This window comes from Gracilinanus agilis, chromosome 2 (assembly GCF_016433145.1).
Source record: "Gracilinanus agilis isolate LMUSP501 chromosome 2, AgileGrace, whole genome shotgun sequence".
Lineage (NCBI taxonomy): Eukaryota > Metazoa > Chordata > Mammalia > Didelphimorphia > Didelphidae > Gracilinanus > Gracilinanus agilis.
The window spans coordinates 165,733,042-165,757,067 of NC_058131.1; the positions used below are offsets into that span (position 1 = coordinate 165,733,042).

The 24,026-nt window shown below is 34.1% G+C and overlaps 1 protein-coding gene across 4 annotated transcripts; it reads right to left on the reverse strand.

Annotated features, from left to right (window-relative positions):
• Positions 1-1,987: 1,987 nt before the first annotated feature.
• On the reverse strand, positions 1,988-18,869 carry VDAC3 (voltage dependent anion channel 3). Of its 4 annotated transcripts, none has more exons than XM_044663545.1 (10): positions 18,776-18,869; positions 14,895-14,966; positions 13,477-13,526; positions 11,315-11,317; positions 9,659-9,811; positions 8,731-8,783; positions 6,443-6,670; positions 5,800-5,950; positions 2,850-2,907; positions 1,988-2,519 (listed from the first exon to the last, which is right to left on the reverse strand). In XM_044663545.1, exons 2-10 carry the CDS (start codon positions 14,959-14,961, stop codon positions 2,428-2,430), a joined length of 855 nt encoding a protein of 284 aa, XP_044519480.1. In that variant the 5' UTR covers positions 14,962-14,966; positions 18,776-18,869; the 3' UTR covers positions 1,988-2,427. The 4 variants fall into 4 exon arrangements, with proteins under 4 accessions (XP_044519480.1, XP_044519476.1, XP_044519479.1 ...); XM_044663541.1 differs by lacking the exon at positions 18,776-18,869 and adding an exon at positions 18,338-18,455; XM_044663544.1 differs by lacking the exon at positions 18,776-18,869 and adding an exon at positions 18,425-18,449.
• Positions 18,870-24,026: the final 5,157 nt, after the last annotated feature.

A 24,026-nucleotide genomic window follows, 5' to 3' on the forward strand; every position in this document is an offset into this window, starting at 1 on the left:
AAGGACATGTTACCACATGTTCAAAGAGGACAGACGTTTTCAGCATGTGCATGAGGTTCACAGAGTTATATATATTTATTCAACACCCAATCTGATGTTAGGAATGGTACCTGTAGCTCCAGAATCCAATGCATAGCCTTCTAATATGGTAGCAATGAGGAATTATATTTATATTAGAGAGATTGTGAAAAAGTAATAATTGTGTAGAAGAAACAAAAACAAGATGATAGGTTTTCCTCTTCCTCTTGGCTACTTTTAAGAATGAAAAATGTGAAGTTGTAAAGATGAAGCTACTGAGTATTCTTGCTCCCTGTGTAGTTCGAAGGATAAAAGATGACTTTAGATGATCCTTCTTGGGGATTCAATTCCCCATCCTGCACGCAGCCATTCAGAAGAGAAATCCAGTCAGATATGATTTAACAAATACCTGACTTAAATTTACATTACAAATTCCTATTTCAGTATTTTTCTCTACACATTAGGAACGGTTGCTCAGCAATGAAATATTTTCATTTATACAAACTGAAAGAGTACAAGTACAGAACTATAAAGCTTTAGTAATTGTAATAGATTAAGATTCAGAACATTAAGCTCAATCAATTTAGCAATTAAAACTGACTAACCAAGCCCCCTTTCACCATTTCTATTCTTTCTGATTCTCACCACCATGGGATGCCAAGAATGGCAATGCAAAACTGACGAGAGTTGCTCTGAAGTATTACTCCATTTATATATTGCATGAATAGTCTTTCTTACATGAATCAGTCAAGGACACAATTGATAAAATCTTTATGTACAGAAGCCACTGAGAGAAGTTTGTTTTTATATCTATATGTAGATAGGTCTAGTAAAATTCTGAAAATTGCTTGTGGACACTCATATTCCTAAAATGTTTTTTTCCATCCAATTTTCTACTTTGATAGGTTTCGTGCAAAAACAGGGGTTTACAGACACTACCTGTGACCGTGACTGATAGCACTTTTTTTTTTCTTTTTGGTCAAATAGTTGGTGTTTAGAATTTCCCCCTCAATACAGGAAATTATACTGAAATCTTATATGTGGTGTTTAAAGGAGGGTGGTGTTAAATGCCTAATTTGATTGTTTTATCTGCTATTAGGTCAAATCAGGTAAAACCTAAACACACTACCAATATTTAGAAATAAAGCCTCTGGCCCTAATAATCAATATACAATTTCCGTTTTTCTTCTCAAAAATTCTTTCTTTAAAAATAGGAAATTGAACTCGACATTTCTTTGTTGAGTTATTTATCCAGAAGGCAGGGAAGAAGACATTCATTATATGCCTCTTCTTCAACTCTCCTGCTATAAGTTCTGTTAATAAGACTATCTTCTACTAAAAATTAACTCTATTTGTATAAATTATTACTTGCAAACACAATTGCTTGCTCAAAATATAACACTCTCAAGTCTGTAATAGCTCAAAGCTGGATTAAGACTTCTGGGACACCTTGTATTTCCATTTCCCATTTCTACCATGAAACCATCAATCCTGAACTGCAGCTATAATTTTTTAAAGATATTAGTAACTCTTTTCTGTGATCTTTGTAATAGTTCTACTCTCACCCTTTGCTTGTCTCTCTCATATCTTTTCTTTCCAATTGTGAATTTGTATTCATTTGCTTCTATCTACTCAACCTCTTTAGTTCTTGGCAGACTTCAACATTTTCTATATAATCCTAACTGACCCTGGAAATAAAACATGAGACGATCAAAATGTTTTTCTGAGCCAATCTAGGAAGAATGGAGCTGAGAGCAGTCTTCTGATCACTCAGGATGAATATTTAAGCAATAAAGGAGGTGAAGCAAGTAGTTGGAAAAGACCAACAATGACAACTTAACAATTTTAGGTTGTTTTTCAGTATCTTAGATATATTAAATCTTTACACAAACCTCACCCAGCTATCATTCATACCAAAGTATTTTGACTCATATTCAAGTAAACCCCCATTAGCAACAGATACAAGCAATTATGTTCCAAATGTGATGAATTTATTTTACTTTGATGCAAAACCAAAGCTTTCACTATAGCACAGAGACCAATTTGATAAAAGGTCATGAAAAAGTGGTGTAGGACATGCAGAACGTGATGTACAAACTGGAGGATCAGGTCATTTCCTTTATAACATGACACTACACTGTCGTTGAAGAACAAATTTAAATAACACTGAAAGAATGAACTGAAATGTGGCACAAACATTACAACTTCCATGCATTCCTTCAAGTATCTCTCTCTTATAATAGACTCAAAAACCTCTAGACTTCAGCGTGGTGGTGCTACAACAATTCTTTGGAAGAATAAAAAGTTCACATTGTTGAAATTTCACAGAAGAATATTAAGGCCAAAACAGAGTGGGTTCATTTCTCTTCATTTCCAGGGATAGATCTGATACTTTACTTTAAAACTATATTAAGCTTCCAATTCAAATCCTAACCCAACTTTATGACCTCCTGCATTGAAGTTTTTTCCATCAATTAAAGCTGACAGCGTTAATTTTACACCTGTAAAGATGGAAAAAACCATTATCATACATTACTAACAAAACTTTAGACAAGTACATTTCAAACTTTCCCTATGATTGTTTACTTCCTTCAACAGTCTTGATGAATGGTCTTATTAGAAAACATTTATGGATTTTTTTGGTTAATACTTATGGGACACTATAAGCTTTTATGTCAACAATATTAAAACCAGCATTTTAATAATAAAAATATTCTTGCTTTTTGTTTTAAGGTCTATTGCAAACTAATTTATTCCAAACCTACAATAAAGATTTGTTTCTTACTCCCCTTCTCACCCTACTTCCTTCTAATAACAACTCCTTTACTTACCGGCTCGGAGTGTCTGAGTATAACCAAGTCCGATAAGGCTGGCATTATTCACTTTACCCTAAAATTAAGAGACACAAAAAAGTTATTTTTCATGGAGATAATCACAATTGGCAATTTTACCTCTACTCTCCAGATGTCAGAAGCATCTTAGGATATAATCTATTAACTTTTGATATTGAAAATTTAAGAGATAAAAAAAGTGAATTTCCATGACATCATTTAAATTATTCCTAGGATACTACTATAATACTGATTCTTGCGGAGTTGCCCAGAAAACTCTTCCAAGATCTAAACTTTTTATGATTAAAGATATTTTCCCTATGGTTATAGTTGGACATGATCTTAAATTTATGTGACTTTTTATACAATTTATGCAATTGTATATTTATTACAATATAGTACAATATATTACAAAATAGTACAATTTATAGTAGCAATTTAATAAATATGTTGATTTGATTATTGCTATTTATGGTTTCCTATATATTCTATACATTCAAAATTTTTAAACCTGATCATCAAATCTCAATTTATAATTAAAAACAGAAAGAGGGAGCAGCTGGGTGGCTCAGTGGATTGAGAGCCAGGCCTACAGACAGGAAGTCCTAGGTTCACATCTGGTCTCAGACACTTCCCAGTTTTATGACCCTGGGCAAGTCACATAAGCTTAGCCCTTACCACTCTTCTGCCTTGAAATCAATACACAGTATTCATTCTAAGGCAGAAGATATGGGTTTAAAAAAATAGAGAATAATATTCTGAGTTCCTCAATCACAAAAAATGTCAAAATTCTAATTAGTACAATAAGGTGCTAGTTAGAACATTACAATGTTCATTAAAAACCAAACACCTAAAATGCAAGATATTCGGCTTGGTTTGGTAAATTTATCTAAGTGAAACATAACTATATTAAAGAAATGGTACTAGACTATGAGTCAAGAAAAAAGAGCTGGATTTAAGTCCAGACTGCCATTTATTAGCTACATAACCTTGGGAAAGAAAATTAGATTCTCTGAAACCTATTTCCTTTTCTATAAAATAATAATAATTCTATCTATCCTGCCTACTTTACCAAGGTTGTTGTGAAGACCAAATGACTATATGTAAAAATGTACTATAGAAACAAGACATTCAAATTATTGAGACGTTACCAAGTAATCTAGAAAAGCAATTCTTAAAGTGAAGTTCATTGACCCTTATGGATTGATCCTTGAGGTCAAAACCATTTTCGTAATACCAACATACTATTTTCCTATTAAAAATATTTCTCCCTTTTATAGCTACTTATCTGTGTGATGTTGGATTTTCTTCAAATACTTCCACTAAAATAACTTATCACAACAGGTATAAGAATCTAACTAGTTTCCTATTAAGCCAGACATGAAAGACATTTAGGGAAATACACAGAACAATGATATTTTTCACTACTTTCTTTAGTCTGGAAAATGTAGGTTTTTTAAAATAAATTATGTTAAACATATAAATATAAATTTTATCACTTAATTTAATTGATAATAAATATAGATATATGTAAACTAGTTTAGATAAAACTAATTTAGGGTTCTTAATTTTCATTAGAGGTCCTTAGACCCAAAAATTAAAGAACTGCTGACCTAGAAGAATGAAGTTTCCAAAATATTAATTTTTTATCCAGGGTATAATTTATAAAACCTGGCTATCTAATTACTCAAGTGACAAGCACAAATCAGATAAATCACATCAAAAGAAATTTTGGACAAAGCTAGGATTTCATACCAATGCAGACCTGTACCACTGTTCAATTTATAGTCATCTTACAATTGCCTGTGGCAATGAAAAGTTAAATAATTTGGCCAAGGGTCATACAGGCACTATATCAGACTTGAACCCAATTCTTCCTGATTCTGAGTGGATTTCTATCACTATGCCATGCTGCCTCCTTGTTGAAATAAATAGAAGTCTCAAATATGAACTATTTTTTTTTTTTTTACAAAACAGCAGTTTTACTCACACACATATGTGTAGATAGTGCCCCAAACTAAATACTGACCAAAAGCACTGCTTTAATGAATGAAAGAGAGGTGGTAAAGTGCTTTAAAAATATTTTTCTAAGATTCCACATAAACAGTCCAGATTATATCAATTTAATATATGAACTAGTGAAGTTTTTACGATGTTTCACTGTACTTAGTATAAATGGTATGCTGTAAAATATTTGGTCCGCCAACTGGTACTTAAAGCAAATGACTTATATCTGCCTGAGCCTCAGTTTCTTCATCTTAAAAATGAGAAAGATAGGTCATGCCCTGACATAAGATAATAATGTATAAAATGAGAAAATAGTCAGCTAAGTGATATAGTGGATGGAGTGTTGAACCTAGTGAGGAAGACTCAAGTTCAAATGTGAACTGAGGCATTTACTAGCTATGTGACCTGTTTTTAAAATGGGGGTAAAAAACTAAAAAGAAAGAAAAAAGAAATAAGTAAAATGGGGATTAAAAAAAATTGCATGTTTCCCAGGGTTGTTGCAAGGACAAAATGAGATTGCAAAGTGCTTTACAAATACTAAGTGCTCTTTACTATGATTATATGTGAAATCCTTTAATAACCTTAAAATGCTAAAAATTTAAGTAATTAATAATTATGCCTAATACTATCATTGAAAGCTATTTTGATACAAAATAATAGCAACAAAGTATATTGCAATGCACTCTCACTTAATATAGAGAATTTTAGAATTAAAGAGCTTTAGGAATCGGAATTCACCCTTTATTTTACAAGGTAGTAAACTAAGCCCAGAGAGGGAAAGCAACCTGCCCAAGGTCAGAAGGCTAAGCAGTGGCAGAACAGAAATTGATATCCAGGTCTTTTGACTTCCATACAAAACAAACAAAATCAATCATGGATCATTCAGTTGCAACTTGTGGGTGAAAATTCAAGAACGGAATGCCACTCAGGCATCTATTCTTACAGATAGAGAAGTTTTGTGATCCAGCTTGTACTTAGCAGCAATGCCAAAACGGGTGTTGTTACTGCCAGCTGTCCAAGCAAGATTTATTGAAGTTTCAATCTTCTCACTAACTTTTTGGTAGATTGACCCTCCAAATTCAGTGCCATCATTCCTGTTTTTATAATCCAGAGAAAAGATAATTAAAAAAATCAGTCTTTCTTAGATTTTCTTACATGATTAGGAAATAAATGCTGAGACTACAAATTAGGACCCCATTTTTTACTTCTTATATAAACAAATGACCCCCAACAGTGCACTAAAATCAATAAAAACATATCTAATTCAAATACTAATAGAACTAAAATTGTCTACATGGTCCCTCAAATGTGGAATGATTTAATTAGGATGACTGAAGCAGACAACTGCCAATAAATATTAAAATCAAAAGAAAGGCAAAAACACAACATTAAAAAAAACCACTCAAGATTCTCTGCATTGTGGCTCCAAACTTAAGCTTCTCTCTTATGCTTTTCATTATATTTCATTTCATAGTACACTGCACTGAAATTGCCTACTCCCTAACATGGCCTACCCTTCATCCAACATGCCAATTTTAAGTGTTCCATTTTGGCAATTCACAGTAAGATGAACTGTTAATACTCACACATGTGTATGCAGCTGGAAGTCAGCACCTTTATAACCCAGGGCAAAATTATTCTGAGATAGTTTGGATTTGGCTGTATCAAAACTCATCTGATAGCCAGCAAGCCATCCTTCATAAGCCAATACAGCCCAGCCATAGATGGTCGGTCCAGAGAAATCAATGTCAACATTTCCACCAAGACTGAAACAGTCTCGTCTATAGGAGGCCTTTAATTTACCACTCTTCTTGCTGTAAAGAGAAACATTTCATTTTATTCTTTCCAGCTGCAATATCTTGCTTATTTGGTAATCCTAAACATGTATCTTTATAGTATCAGACCCCAAACTGAAATTGTTATTTAATGTTATGCACCACATATAGTAAAATTGTTATAAACATCTTAAATTTATTAGCAATAAGAACTTGTGACATTTTTAAATGGCTATTTTGTATAGACCCAAATGATGAATCTATATCATCAATTTCACAACAACTGAGCATAGAAGTTAGGAACTGAGAAGCTATTATTTTGGTAAATCAATTTATAAATCACAATTGCATGGACTAAAATGAAGAAAGCAATATTATTTCAATTATTTTAGGATTCATGTCAGATTTAAATGTTTCCAAATGCCAGAAAGGTAATAACTCTTAAGCATTTTAAAGTTATTAACCCATAATGAAGTTATTTTAATTAATTCCCATAGTCATGTCCCAACTCTAACAAGGGTTCTATGAAATTTCATCTAATGCCAGGTTATATCTTGTAGGGTGTGGGTGTGTGTGTAAAAATATATATCTATATATATAAATATAAAATGGAAGAGTACAAAAGGAAGAACTTTTATCTGTTATTCCTATCCAATTGGTTTTCATTAAAAAAAAAAAAAAACAACCTTATCAAATAGAAGAACCCTTTCCACATACAAATTAGAAGATAAAGTGGCTTTTATGTGAAATTGCAAATATCTATTATGTACTACTTGCTTTCCTTTTAAGTATATGATACATTCAACTTGTAACTTTAAAAGCTAACCATCTTGTATATTTCCTTGGATTTCCTTCTCATTTGTGTATTTTTTAAAAAGTTTTTAATAACCTTCATTTCTTTCTCTTTTTTTTGCAATGCTAACACTAACCTCTGCCATCACTACAACCCCCAAATGAAAAAATAAGAAAAACAGAACTCTTGAAACAAATATGCATAGCCATACAAAACATATTTCCACAATGGCTATGTCAGAAAATGTATGTCTGCATCTTAAGTCTATCATCTTTCTGTCAAAAAGTTTTTCAATTCATTCTCAGAATACTGCAGTTAGGTATGTAGGGATCAATAGTATTCCCAAATTATAGATGAGAAAATAGGCATAGAAAAGCTCTCTTTGAGATAAGAAAACAAATTACTAGCATAAATTGGAATCAAATTTTCGTTTCCCAAGAGTCTAGTTCTTTGGTCATTAAGATCATGCTATCTCCTTAATAAATAACAACTTTTCAATTGAAGAACCTACTATAATGAATAAATGAAAGCACTTAAGTGTTTACTACATGCAATATATAAAAAAAGAAAAGCTAGACCCTGCTGTTGAGGAGCTTCCATTCCATCCTAATAGCACACACATGTAGATTTCAACTACGCATCAAATGGAAAAGCCCGGTGGTCCTTACTTAGGATGCAACAAATGGTAATGCATTTCTTTAATGTTGTTTTCATTGCTAAAACTATATCAAATACTGATGTCGAACCATATAACAGAGGCAAAGTCTTCTGTGGGAAGAACTTTTCTTTTCCATGTCTTCAGTAACTTTTTGAGGAGAGACCACACTTGTGATTTCGTTGGCTTATAAAATTCAGTGAGGAAATACCCTTCTAGTGCAGACGATTAATTATTTTGCAATTAATAATTTTAGTGTTGCCTGAGGACGTTGAAAATTTAAGTAACTTATCTAGGGCAACATAGCTAGATGTCAAGGGGAGCACATGAACTTGGGTCTTCCTAACTTCAAAGCCAGCTCTTTATTCATTATACTATTGCCTTCATCTAATTTTCAAAAATACCATTAGCAAAAATAGCTGTGTACTATTAAAACTACCATGCTTCATAAACATTTTTACTTATACTATGCATTTTAATAAATTTTGAATTTTCATCTTCCAAGTCGTTAAGTCCTATAATTTGTCTTTATTCTTATCATAATCTCCACACTTTCTCCTCCACCTAGAGTCTCTTTCAGGTTACATGTCTTTTCTCTTATGTCCTCTTGACAACAACAGATACTCTGGAAAATCATAAGTATATAATTACCCTGTGTTTGGTACAAATATGGTGTCAAGAGTCAGCTTCAAACCGTCAGCCAACTGAAAAAGATCAAAACATTTAATATTACCAAAACTTTATACTCAAGAAGCCATTTTCAAGCATCTTCTAACTTTATGTCTAAGGAGAAGAGAATTCACAATACAAAATCTATTGTAACAATATATATCAAATCATTTCCCCCGCTTCAACAAAGTTTTTCAACCCTTCTAAAAAAAGGGCAATACAACAAATAAAATTAATATTTTCTCTAAAAGACAATTTTTTTTTAAGTCAGAGGCCCAAGAATTCTTAAAGGACCAGAGTTTTAGTTTTAAAAAAATAATCTGAACGTCTTTTAATACTTAAGTCAAATATAAGGAAATATTTACAAATTTTATAAATATCTTTTTATAGTTAAATAGTGCCCTACATATATTTGGCACTGAATTAACAACTAATTGTCTGAAAGGATTACATAACCCAAAAAAAATTTTTCTTAAAGGCTGACTTTGTAGGCCAGATCTAGAATGGAATGAGTACCATATATCATGATGAAGATGCAACAGGATAGTTAACTGTATAGCAGTGTTGTCAAACTCCTATCGGCAAAACTTCAAAGCATATAGTTGATCAGATTAAAATGTAATAAAAACGCATAATGTTAATTTGTGCTTTTCTATGTCAATATGCTGCCCCATTTCTATTTTGAGTTTGATGCCAATGGTCTTATTGAGTGTTTTTTTTCACATCACTATACAATCCTTACTACTTTTATATAAAAAAAGTAGGATTAAAACTATATGGCCAGTGAAGAAAAAAGCTACTAGACAAGTTATAATATACAATCAACAACACATTTTCTGGTTTGTTCAATACTCAATTTATAAGATATACTTAAACTTTAAAAAAATAAAATTCTATTCTTTCCACTTACTTTATTTTCCATGCTGATTTCTGTCCCCAGGGTATTGTCTGTGTTCCATTTTTGAATGAAGGTAAGCCCATAATCACAGATCTTGTACTTTGTTTCCAAGTTACCTGAAGCTTTCCCTGTATCAGTATATGAATGACCAGATGTGGAAAATTCCTAGTGAAAATGAGAAATTAGGCAACAATTTCAGAATTAGCATATCAAATTAAACAAATTAATTTTAGAAACCATTACTACTACATACCTCAGAAACTATAAAAATTCACTATTTTTATGGCCCCAACATCTTGAATGAATAGTCTATTTCTATAACAATTTTAATCTTTAAATTTCCTTTATCTTTTTCACAAATGTTAAATATTTTAAATCATTTTTAGATATCTTTAAATCACTATCATCCTCTAATATTAACTTCTTTGGCCTCTTACATACCAGTACTACATAAAACTATCTAAGTGAAGGAACTATATCTTAGCCACACTACATTAGATTTATGCTTAGTTGTTATTTGATATTCACTGAATGAAAAGTTACTCCCCAAAGAAGAAATTTAATGCATATTAAACATTTATATTTCTGACATTTAGGTCAAACCCTTAGTTTTAAAATGCTAAGGTAAGAAATTAGATTTTTTTTAAATTTTCAAGTTTTTGGTCTCATTATTAACTAGCTCACTATTTCATTCTGAAATTTGTAGCAATTCTTAATTAACTTAAATGAAAATGATTACCTAATTCCATTATCTTGCCTCCCAAACTACCATTAATAAAGGGTAGAATAATTAGCTATTTATGATCAGCATTCTAATGATTTTTTAGAAATTATAATTTGCAATACTTTTAATATCCTTAAATCAATTGCACTGAAAAGTATTTGTCCTAGTTAAACATCTAATGCTAAAAAAGCAGGCTATGTCTGACATGCTAGAAAAACATGACAAGACAGTTATGATATATATCAATGCAGAGCAGAACACTTTCAGAGAAATGCATGAAGCACACTTAGGTCAAACCCTTATTAAAAAGTTATCACACTTTAATCCAATCAACATTGCGCAAGGTTTTTTCCAACATTGCACAAGACTTTTTTTTAACAAGATACTACAACTTTTCTACTGGACACAGAAAATATTTGATTTTAGTGGCTCTATAAATTTGAAATCTTGATGACAACTACAATAACAAATATAAAAATAATTAAACTGTCAAGGATACTTCGGATATAATGCATCAAGATAAACTGCTCCTTTATTTCAAATTTCCTTGTTACTTCTAGTTATTTTTCATTTGGAAGTATCACAGATCTAAGAGGATTGTGGTTCATATATCAAGCAGGTTGACCTATAAACACATGTTTAAGTTTTTGTATAAGGGCTTAATAATTGTTTTATACAGGTAAAATATTAGTAGCATGTTTAAAAAGTATGCTAGGCATTTCATAGTTCTTATTTGCATGCTAATGAGCAACAAAATCACAAATTATTGCAACACAGATGGGGCATTGGTATGATGAAAATATCATTTTCCATACCTGGAAAATGAAAAGGATGCAACTTTAATGTGGAATTTTGATAGCTGTGATGAAGAAAGCATATTACTAGACTAAAAACATATATAAGGAATAAAAAAGCAAGCACATAAGCACACTCTTTATTCTTACCATCTGGATGAATAATCCCAAACCACAGCCGCATGAAAAGATAAAATATTAAAGTTTTGTGATTTTTCTGAACATGAAAGCTACTTTAATAAGTCTCCATATACATTTAAAACATCATTATTATATAATACAAAATCTCATACAATTTAAAAAAAGAAAAAGCCAAATACAGAAGCTGAATGATATTTTCTAAACAGATGGTTTCCTCTAAAGAGTCACATCTATAAAATGCTCATAAATACATGCTGTCCCTATGAAGCAGGCATTTAACCTTACTTAAAAGATGGGAATGCTAAGACAGAATGGCAGTCCTAATACAAGATCAGATAATCAGTGACAAAGCTTTTACTAGAAAAATGCAAATCTTTCAACTCCAATACTCTATTCTGACCACAACAGAAAGTACCAAAAATGATGGCTACAATGGTTTATGCAGATCATGTAAGACAGGTTGCCAATGAAGATAAAGTACACTGAAACTCTTTTGAATGAAATTAATGGCTAAGGTGCCCTTGAAAGTAAACCCACAAAGCCCTTTCTATGCTCATAATTTCCAAAAAAAAAAAAAAAAAAAAAAAAACCCAACCTCTTAAGGTCCTTGGATAGTTTAGATTTGTAGTTTATTTCTAATATTTTGCCAACTAATTACAAAAAGCTACAGAGATAATAGTCTACAAAAGTGAAGGATATCAAACCTTTAATGGAGTACTAAGTTTTCAGTAAAATTAAAAGCAGACATATTCATGTCTTTGGCTCTGGGATTGATATCATCTGTCTTTGCCTCTGTCAGATTCAAAAAGTTCTTTTTTGAAGAAAAGATATATACTCAAGGAAAAAATTTGCTCTCCTTATCCCTATGCTTAATTGTCTAAATAGGGCTGTTAGCTTTAGAGGGTAAACAGTTAACTTGGAAAAAAATTTTTATAGAAAGTTTCCCTGATAAAGATTTAATTTTCAAAATACCTATAAAGAATTAATTCAAGTTTATAAAAGAATAAGAACCATTCTACAATTGATAATTGGTCAAAGGACATGAAAAGGTATTTCTCAAAGAATGACATCCAAGTTATTAACTGGTATTATAAATATACATGTAAAAATATGCTCAAGCTCACTAATGACAGAGAAAGGCAAAACTAAGCAACTCTCAAGTTCTGCCTCACACCGATATTGACAAATATACACAATGACATATGTTAGAGGGGCCATGGGAAAATAGGCATATTATAGTAATGCACTATAGGTGGGTCTATGAATTGGCATAATCATTTTGTAAAGGCATTGGAACTATGCCCCTTTGACTTAGTGATACTTCTACAAGGCTCATATCACAATGAGAGCAAAGGAAAAGGAGCCATATGTTTAAAAAATGCTGAGCAGTTCTTTTTTGTAGTGGCAAAGAACTAGAAATGAAGGGAATGTCCATAAATTGGGGAAAGACTGAATAAATTATGAATGTAACAAACTGCTACAGAGGTGTAAGGAATGACGAAAGGTATATGGAGTTCAGAGAATCCTCAGAAGACACACAGAAACTGATAAGTGAAATAAGCAGAACCTGGAGAATAATTTATAAGATTACAACTTTGTAAAGACAAACAATTTTGAAAGATCCGTGATCTCTGATCAATGCAATAACCAACCATAATTCCAGAAGAGGGTCAAGATGCAGAATGAGATATGTATTTTTGGATGCAGCAAATATGGGAATTTGTTTTGCTTGACGAAACATATTTGTTAGCAGGTTTTTTTCTTATAAATGAAAGATAAAGTGCAGGAGAGAAAATAAGGCTTACTAAGTGAAAAACTAAATGATCAGGGATGATCATGTGAATTAAGATTATGATTAAGGAAAGGTCAAGCCATAGGAAAAAAAAAGACAAAATGCTCAACACACATTGCAACTATCCTAGCTCATTCTCTGAAGAGAAATCCAAGTTCTATAACTTAGAACAAAGAGAACAATATCCAAAACAAGAGGTACTCACCACTGGAAATTATTTAAAAATTACATGACTAAGGAATTGCAATGAAAGAATTTTGTAAAAAAAAAAAAGAATCAACATAGAAAAGAAAGTATACAATTACAGCAAAAATGAAAAATGAAATAAAGCCATTAAGTTTTCCTTTAGGCCAACTTATTTAAAACTACAGGTACTCACCACTCCACTGCAAGACTTGGTTCTAAGATCTATTTTAACCATACCAAACCCTGAAATATAAAAGAAATAATAATATTCAAAAAGTGAAAGTTACAATTGGAGTTTTTAAAAATAAGGTTTGGGAAAAAAAGCTATATTTGGTACACTCTAATATGGCTATTCCATAATAATTTTAATTATAGCAAGGTAACTCAAAGGCAGCTTTACAAGGCCATGGAGAAAGAATAAGCCTAATGATTCATAAAAGTGAGAAATACTTCTGCTATATTACAAGAGAGAACTGAGTATGGTCGAAAAAAATTTAGTTAACATATGCACCTATCCAAGCTAAAAATGATAGCTAAATTTCATAACATTTACTGAAGTCATGATAATTTTAACAAAGGAAAATAACCCTAGTACAATTCATTTTTAAAAGATTTTTCAGTCACTGAAATGACCACATAAGTTATTAAGATAAATGATTTTGTGAGTGTCACTTCTTAGGAAGGGTACTTGATAAGCTTGAGAGCAACCAGGAAAGTAATGGGCCTTAAATCCATTCAATAGGATAGAGGGTGAAGGAACTAGGGATAGCTGGCTTGAAGAAGAAAACACTGAGCAGGGTTTTGATGGCTATTCTTAAAGTTTGTGAAGAACTGTCATGTGGATGAGGTACTAGATTTTTTGGGCCGCAGGTGAAAACCACAAGTAAATGTAAGCTGCAAAAAGGCAATTTAAATGCAATATCAGGAAAAACTGAGTAGCAATTAGAACTGTCCAAAAGTGAAATGAGTTGCCTGGAGAGTTAGTGGATTCCCTCTGAATGGAGGTCTTCAAGCAAAGGTTAGATGATCATTTGTTGAATAGTCTAATTTGGATTGAGGGTGAGGGAGAGAATATGGTTTGGACCACATGACTTCTAAGGGGCATTCTAAGTCACATTCTGTGATCATGTGTAACTATGATATGTGATTATTAATAATGATTATTTACATGTCAGTCTTCATTAATATAGCCTAAAAAGAGGAATAAAATAATAAAAGCAAAACAAAGTCTTTCTTAAAATAGATTACTTCTAGGGGCAGCTAGGTGGCTCAGTGAATTGAGAGTCAGACCCAGAGACAGGAGGTCTTGGGTTCAAATCTGTCCTCAGACACTTCCTAGCTTTGTGACCTTGGGCAAGTCACTTAACTTCCATTGCCTAGCCCTTACCACTCTTCTGCCTTGAAACCAATACACAGTATTGATTCCAAGATGGAAGATAAGGGCTTTTAAACAAACAAATAAATGATAAAATAAAATACATTACTTCTCTTAATGGGTAGCAAGACTTTAATATCAATCTATTAGTTATCTCACTAAATAATATGAAAATAGTTAAAATGTAATTAGCATTATTTCACAAATAAAGGAATTAACATTCACAGAATAAATACCATATCCTTTGTTGAAGACATCCTTGGCAGCCTTTCCTAGGTCACAGTAAGTTGGTGTGGTACACATTTCTTCTGAAAAAAAAAATAGCAACAAAGAAATAGATTAATTTAGTATTTACTCACAATTAGAATAGTTCTTTTTTTCAATTACTTGTCCAATAGAAGGGGTTATGCTATCTCATTAAGGAAAGGAAAGCAATAAAGTCAATTACAACTATCTAGCATTAAAAAAAAAGTACTCTAAGAAATTTGAAGCTTGGCTACTATTTAGATATATTTCAGATTTCAATGACTAAAACAGAAATGAACAAAAAAACTTTGCATCCAAACCTGCAATACAATACTATAATAAAAACTTGGTACCATTCCAGCATTTAAGTCAAACGTTGTTATTCAATAACTGACACAATTATAAAAGGCAAAAAGTAATAAAAATAATAGATCATTCTGTGAATATGAAGTTCAGAGGTGGTCGTTATAGAATTTAAAAAGAACTCACTTCTTTTAATTCAACCAGATATATAGACCAATCATACTTGATGCTTTTAAAACAACCTGCAAAACCCCTTATAGATTAAAACCTCTTTTAGGACTGTTATAAAAGTTCAGGGGAAAAAGCATCCCATATGGAGAGTAAAATAAGCAGAACCAAGAAAATATACAAAATGACTACAGTAAATGAAAAAGATCAACACAAGGAAGTTGAGTCTCAAGTAATGACAAAACCAATGAAGGTCTTGGAAAAGAGATACTGAACAAGTCTCCGCCCCATGGCAGAGGTGGGGGACTACTAAGAGAATACTGTATACATTGTCAGACAAAGTTTCTTTATTGAATGTTGTTGCCTAAGTGTTTTTCATTGTCACAAGGAAAGTTCAGCCTTGGGACATAAGGAACAGGAAATGACTGGGTTAATGTAAAGACAAAACATAATAAAATAAATAAAAAGCACAGCAAGGAAAACTGTTTTTATAAAACCTTGAAATGGGGATAACAAACATGTCATCACCTCACAAATTCAGTTCTTCTACAAATGAATTAACCCATAATTGAACATCATTCACTTGAAGCTTTCTCTAAAAAGGAGGATGAAACCAGGTGTTTGACTACAAATAGTAATCTATAGGGCCAAAACCCTTTCTGATCCAAAATAAAAAATGATGCAAAGTCAGATTAAATTCTTCCAAAGTGCCTTGAGCTTACACCTTTACTGTGAAATGTTCATCACTTGCCATTCATTATGATCTTTTTGCCAAGTTCTCATAGAAGACATTGCATCTGTGAAACTGATATTCCTTTGCCCTCTTTATATAACAAGAAATCTATTCCTGCAGTAGGGTCTGAAGTTTCTGACACTCAAGTTTAAAGTCTAAATCAATCAAGTGCAGAACTATTTCAAATTGAACCCTTAATGAAACATGTAATTATTACTAGGAAACAGTGCTCCTAAAGGCACAATTATGTGTATGTGGACTACTTGCACACTCAAGGTAAAATATATTGGTGGATAATCCCATTCTTAAACTTAGCACTCTGCTAAACCTCTCTAATATTGCAAAAATGATAAAATTGAAAAGAAAAGGGGTTAATTTGTTAAAAAAAAAAAAAGGTAATGCTCTCTAACGTCATCACTGAATAATATTAGCTTCAATTTTGTCCTGAAATAGTTTCATACTTTACCTTTTATTTATTTCTAGGGCAATTTTATCTTACAAATCCAACACTTAAATTAATAAATTCTAGATATTTTTCACATCTCTCCAACTCCAGGTTTCTATCACTTTTTATACTTGTAAACAATCTTTTCAAATGACTTCTGAAAAATATCTTCTAGAGGCCCATAATCTTTTGGGGAAGCATATAATAAAAAACACTGTATGCTAAGTAGAAATGCAATTCTTATTAAAGCTACTAAAAGATTCTTATTAAGACTTTACTTCTTGTTGAGTTAGTTGTCTTCAGTCTTGTCCATCTTTGCCTCACCCCATTTGGAGTTTTCTTGGCAAAGATACTGGAGTGGTTTGCCATTTCCTTCTCTAGCTAATTTTCCAGATGAGGAAAGGTAGGCAAACAGAATTAAATGATTTGCCCAGGGTCACATGTAAGTGTGGAACGCATGTGTCTTAGGCTGAATTTGAATTTAGGTCTCCAGGCCCAATGACACCTAGCTGCCTAGATTTTGGGAAGAAGGGATTGAGTGCCAGGTCAAGAGATGGTTAATCCTAGGTTCAATCTGGCTTCAGACACTTCCCAGCTGTGTAATCCTGGGCAAGTCACAGTGCCTAGCCTTTACCAGTCTTCTGCCTTGGAACCAATACAAAGTATTGATTCTATGAAGGAAGGTAAGGGTTTAAAAAAAAAAAAAAAGAAAGAAAAGAAAAACAAGAGAGCCCTTACTGGCTTTCTTTATAATATTTTTATTTTTAGAAGACACTTCAACTTACTCCTAAAGATCAAAATTCCCAAATACTTAGGACAAATTTTATGATTTAGTTTCTTTACTTATTTTCCCTTTGTTTAGTGCTATGTCATTTTTCCAGGTGTTAAATTATCATTGGCATTTTTTAAAATGGCAAGAAGCTTTATTTTGCTAAAGTAATAATCAGTCACGTTTTATGTATGTTAGCTAAATGAAATACAGATATTGAGCTTTGTATGCACTAGGTGCAGCTTATTAGAAAACGATATAGAACGAATCACTCCCTACAATATTTTATTAACTTAGCAAGAACAAAAACTCCTTCAACTTCTGAGAACAGCTCACTAAAATCTTAGGTCAACTCTGAGGTAAATAATCCAAGGATTCATCATCATCATTTTACAAAAGAGGACGAGGCTCTAAAGGGTTAAACTGATTTGCCCAAGGTCGCACGGCAATTAAAATGGAAGGGAAAGGACTTCCCACCTCTTCCAAGTGGCCGCCCCGGTTACAGCTCTGGAGTTTGTACTTTAAACATCTAATCTTTGAGATGGCCCTAGCATTCTAGAGGTACCACTTCCCTCGAATATAACCATCTTTTTTATCTATTTATTAACCGAGCACGGGCACTAGACGCGCGGACCCAAGGGCGCCGGCGTTGGGCGGCCACGGTTCCCCCCACGGGCCCCCCAGCTGGGGTCCGGCCGCCAAGTTCCGGGAGCAGGTGACAGGACCTCCCCGCCCCCTGGCTCTCTCCCGGGCACGTTCGGAGGCTCGAGATTGGCGCCCCAGACATTCTGGCTGAGGAGGAGAAGGGGAGGGCTACCCCATGCTTCCCCTCCCCCCACTCGCCCGCTCGCCAGCTCGTTCGCTCTGCCCCGCCCCGCCCCGCCCTGCCCCCTCGGCCTTGACACAAAAACCCTTACCCTCGCACGCTCCTCACTCGTACCACTCCCCATTCCGGCTCTTCCCCACCCCCAAGGCGCCGCTCTCAACTAATTACAAAGTAGTCCCTTCTCCTTACCCATCGTGGTATTCCACCCCAATTCCCAGCCCCGTTCCGCTAGCCTCGGGCCGGCCTGCGTTGCGCGTGAGCCCGCGGCCTCCTCACCTCGGACTGAGGAGCCACTCTCTTCACCAGGGCAAAGCTGAAGGTCTTCTCCACACCGACCCGCGTACGCATGCGCTAAAAATCGCTCCCGAAGCAGCGCCTGCGCAACGCAGGCCGCGGTGTGTCCCGTCCCGTCACGTTTCGTTTCGCTCCGCCCCGCCCCGCCCAAGCCGCTCTCCCAACCCCACCCCTGAGGGCTCCGTTCTCGGGAGCTTACGCTGGGCTTTTCTGGCACCTGCTGAGGGGAATACCGTCGTGAAGAGGCGTGATGTGGTGTGGGAGAGGGAGAACTGAAGTGTCCGAGTGGCCGCAGAACTATTCCCGTCAAGTTCCAGGATCTAAATTGCTTACCGTGTACGCGTGCGCGGGGAGAATCCGCTACACACAGAGTAGCCGAAGGGCTAGGAGAGGTGAGGGAGTGGACGGTAGAAAAGCAGGACCATCCCTGGATGTGCCTACTCTCGCGAGAACCGCCGTGGGCGGGATCCTGTTACTAACACGTGAGAAGGCGGAGCCTTGCTGGTTTGTCTAAAGGGTGTAACCTGTAACCTAGGAGTCCTTACAGGTTCGAATCCCAGGTGACCCTGGGAAAGCCAATGAAGTGCTCTGACCTTCATTTTCTTTATCTGTAAAATGGAAATCATGATTATAATAACTAGCCAACCTCAAGGTTGTTGTGAGCCTCCAATTCGATATTTTGCAAATTTTGAGGGACTCTTATCAATGTTGGCTTTTGTTTTATATTATTTAGGAGAGCCTGGATTATTCTGCTTTTAATCTAGATATGGTTCATTAAATGATGTAGTAATAGTAGCTAACATCAAATTTGGAAGGCTATGAGTATGGACCTGGCCGTAGACAGCATATGTGTTGTTCAAGGATGCTTCTGACTTTCTCTGAGGAAATTTGGTCACAGCATCTCATAGAGAAAATTGAAGAAGCGATCAGATACTTCCTGATAAGTACCTTAAAAATCATATTGTTAAAGAGTTTTGAGTGAAATAGGAGGGGGAAGTGCTGCCTATGTCTCCCAATGGCTATGTGAACAAAGATCTCCAACAAGTACAAGATTGAATAGTGCTCAAAAATTTAGGAAGAGTCATCTTTCCAATCCAGGTTCAACCCAGAGGTAAGTGACAAGGGCAAGAACTCTGGAACAGAAGTGGCCTCAAATCACAGCCAGACCCCAGGAACAAACAGAGAAGTTAGGATCTCAGAGCCAGGTCCTGGGTACTCTGGAGCAGAAGAGGACCTCAATTCTGTCTCTAAGATGAGGAGAACTTAGAGACAGATACCAAGCAAAGACAGGGTGAAACACTGGCTAAAACAGAGTTGCTCTGATTCCAGCAGCAGAACTACAGAAAAAAATAAGCCAGAATTATTCAAAGTCATGAGAGTGTCACTGGAAATGAGTAGAGTTTAGCCTGGGAAATAAAGCTGGAAAAGTAAGGAAAAAAAAAAAGATAAAGCACTGGTATATGTTAGGGATGCCCATTTCTACAAGCAAGATCTCAAAGAAAACACAGTTCAGTCATAAAACGTGAAGAAAGAGGGTTTTTTTTAAAAAGCATTTAAAACATAAATGAAAACACTAGAAGAAAGAATTTGGAAAGAAATAAAATCTATGAGAGAATTGGAGAAATTTAGTTGTTTAGCACAAGAGGTACAAGGCCTTATCCAAATAACAGACACTTTGAAAATTAGAATGTACTAAACAGAAGTTAATGACTGTAGAAGAGAAAAAGAAATAGTAAGATAAAGTCAGAAGACTGAAAAAATAGAATAAAATTAAGGTGTCTTACAACTGACCTAGAAAATAGAACAAGGAGAGAGAATTTTTTTGCAATAAAATTATATTTAATACAAGGACAGATAATTTAAGAGTACCTGAAATCCATGAACAAAAAAGGAGCCTGAATATCATAGTTCAAATATTATGAACGAAAACTGCCCAGATATGTTAGAATAAGAGAGCAAAGTGAAAATAGAAAAGAATATATCGTTCACCTCTTGAAAGAAACTCCAAAGTGAAAACTTTCAAGAACTACAAAGTGAAAACTCTTCAGAGCATCATAGCCAAAGTCCAGAACTTCCAGGTCAAAGAAGAATATCCTGTAAGTAGCAGAAAGAAAGTTTTCAAGTACTGAGGAATCATAGTCATAATCACATAAGATTTATTAGCTACTACTTCATAAGAGGAGAGAACATGGAATACAATATCCCTAATGGCCTACAGCCAACAATAACATAATCAACAAAATTAAAATAGTCCTACATGATTAAAAATAGACCTTCAATGAAATAGAGAACTTTTAAGCATTCCTGATGAAAAGACCAGAGATAAGTGGAAACTAAACTATAAACACAAGAATCACAAGATATGTAAAAAGGTAAGTACAAGGGAGCAATTGGAAGAAACTATACAGATGAACTGTTTATATTCTATTAGGGGAAGAAAATATCTGATAAAGACTCCTTCAGAATCTTAATGTAATAAGTAGTCATAGAGGGAGTCAAATTAATTCAGAGGACCCAAGAGTGGTTTTCGTAAGTTGTGATGATCTTGGAAAAAGAAATATATGGGATAGAGGGAAAAGAATGCACTAGGGAAAAAGGGAGAAAAGATGGGGGGACTTACCTCCCATAATTAGAATGCAGAAATCTATATAGAGAGGAAAAAGTTAGGGAAATGAGCATCATTTGAACCTCAGTTTGATCTGAACTGGACAAAAAAGGTCAAAGGAGAGAGGAACATACACTGAAAGATTTTGTATAGAAATATATTCAAGGGGCAGCTAGATGGTTCAGTGGATAGAGCACAAGCACCAGTCCTCAAGTCAGGAGGACCTGGGTTCAAACCTGGCCTCAGACACTTCCTAGTTGTATGATCCTGGACAAGTCCCATTACCTAGTACTAACCACTCTTCTGTCTTAGAACAGGTGGTTAGTATCTATTCTAAGACAGAAGGTAAAGTTTTAAATAAATAAATATACTCAAGTATATAAAAGGGAAAAGGAGGATAAGAGGAAGAGTAGATTCAAGGAATTTGTCATAAGCAAAAACATACACATATGTAAGTTCAGAGGGAGGATTGTGAAGAGGGGTTTTAAAAGAAAGGATAAGCATCAATGATAAAAAGGTGAACTGAGCAAAGAGGAAAAACTAAGAGAATAGGATGGAAGGAAATGCACTATTAACCATACCTGTGAGTAGAAATGAAACTAACTCATCTAAGGATATTAGATTGAATTAGAAAAAAATAATCTAATGTTATATAGTTTGAAATACACCAGAAATAAAGATTTATAGAGATTTAAAATAAAGTGTTAGAACAATCATGATTTTAAAAGAGGGAACAGTAAAAATATACTTAATTAAAAGAGAAAAACAAGATAGGACAATGCATTTTCTTGAAAGATACTATGGACAGTGAATTCATTTCAATGCTTAAAATATATGCCCTATATGGGCGTTATGCTAAATGTTTAAAACTAAACAAGTTCCAGGACAAAATAGACAGTAAAAGTATAATAGGAGAACTTCAGTATACCCCTTTAAAATTATACAAATATAACCAAAAGATAAATAATAATAAGGAAGTTTAAAACCTGAGTAGGATTTCAAAAACTAGATATGATAGCTCTTTGGAGAATTTTGAATGGAAGTAAAAAGGAATGTACATAGTTTTCAACTGTGCAAGAGACCTTCACAAAAAAAAATAAATTATTTAAAGAATCAGGGTAGTAAGGTAAATAGAGAACCAGCTTTGGAACCAGTAAGGCCTGAGTTTAAGTCATATCTCTAGCATATACTGGCAGTGTAATGTTGGGTGAGTCATTTATTCTCTCAGTGTTTTAGGCAGACCTCCAAAACTATAAACCCCAGAGAATGTTCTGGCTTGAATCTGTGGTTGGAATTTCCTCATCTAAGAGTTCCCTACATCAATGAAATCATAATTCCAAAAGAAAAAAGATAGAAAGAGGGGAGTAGAGAGAGAGAGGGAGGGAGAAAGAGAGGAAGAAAGGAAGGAAGGGAAGAAACAGTCATGTATTAGGGCATAAAAACCTTACAAATAAATGCAGAAAAGCAATTATATTATGCACATCCTTTGCTGACCACAAGAGAATAAAATTACATTAAATAATGACCACAAGAGAATAAAATTACATTGAATAAAGGCTATTGAAGAAAGAATTAAATATCAAATGGAGACTTGAAAACTTAATCCTAAAGAATTGATAAATCAAAAGATAACTTATAGAAATAATAGATAATTTAATTTAAGATGATTAACAATGAGAAAACATGCCAAAATTTTATGGACGCTGCTAAAGTAGTTGTTTTGGGGGAAATTGTATCTCTAAACATTTTAATCAACGAAAGAGTAAAGGAACAATGCAACAAATTTAGCATAAGACTAAAAAACCTAAAAAACAAATGAAATTTAAAAATCCAATTAATCATCAAAATAGCCTAAAATCAAAGAAGTTAATAAAGTTAAAAAAAAAAAGCCATTGAGGGGGCAGCTGGGTAGCTCAGTGGATTGAGAGCCAGGCCTAGAGATAGGAGGTCCTAGGTTCAAATCTAGCCTCAGACACTTCCCAGCTGTGTGACTCTGGGCAAGTCACTTAACCCCCATTGCCTACCCTTACCAATCTTCCACCTATAAGTCAATACACAGAAGTTAAGGGTTTAAAATTAAAAAAAAAAATCATAAAAAAAAGCCATTGAATTAATAAATAAGAAAAGGCTGGAAAGTTCTATGTGAACTGGTGCAGAGCAAAATAAGCAGAACCAAAAGACTACATATAGTAACAGCAATATTGTGTAATGATCAACTGTGAAAGACTTGACCGCTCTCAGCAATGCAATGATCTGGGACAGTTCTGAAGGACTTATGATGAGAAATGCTATCCAGATTAAAGCATACTATATTTTGTGAACATCAGTGTATCTTTGGTTTTATTTTGGGGTTTTGGTTGTGTATGAGTGAGGTCTTATAACAATGACCAATATGGAAGTGTGTTTTGCATGATAGTATGGATATGGCCCAGATGAAATTGTGGACCATCTCCCAGTGGGGGAAGGAGGGAGCAAACTGATTTGGATCTATAACTGTGGAAAGCACATGTTGAAAATTATTATTACATGTAATTGGGAAAATAAAATGTCTTTGAATTAAAAAACAAACAAACAAACATGTTCTGTGATTTCAGAAGCTCTTGGTCAGAAATTAAGAATTGCCTCTGGAATTGTGACCCTTGAGCCCTGGTCCCATTTTAGGCCACAAGGTGGAGCAAGGAAATAAGAAAAGACAAACAAAAATCATAAGTGCAGAGTGTCAACTCCTGCCTCAGACATGGGAAAATACCCTGGCCTTACTTTATCAAAATGTAGGTGAATGTTAGGTGGTAGGTTTTTGTTTTTGTTTGCAGAGGGGATTAAGTGGGAATATAAGATGGGCTAGGATCAGACTTGTAATTTCAGTGGTCTAGGGAACTCCCGATGTGGAAATTCCTTCTTCCTATGTGATCAGCCATTTATTCCCTTATAATTTATAGTCAAAGAGTTGCCTAAGAGGCATTGAGAGTTTAAGAAACT

Coding starts and splice junctions, on each gene's coding strand:
- VDAC3 (XM_044663541.1), bottom strand. Junction 6,671..8,730: donor ATATTTGTACCAAACACAGG/GTAATTATATAC, acceptor TTCTCTTTACAG/CAAGAAGAGTGGTAAATTAA. Junction 2,520..2,849: donor TACTCAGACACTCCGAGCCG/GTAAGTAAAGGA, acceptor CCATCTTTACAG/GTGTAAAATTAACGCTGTCA.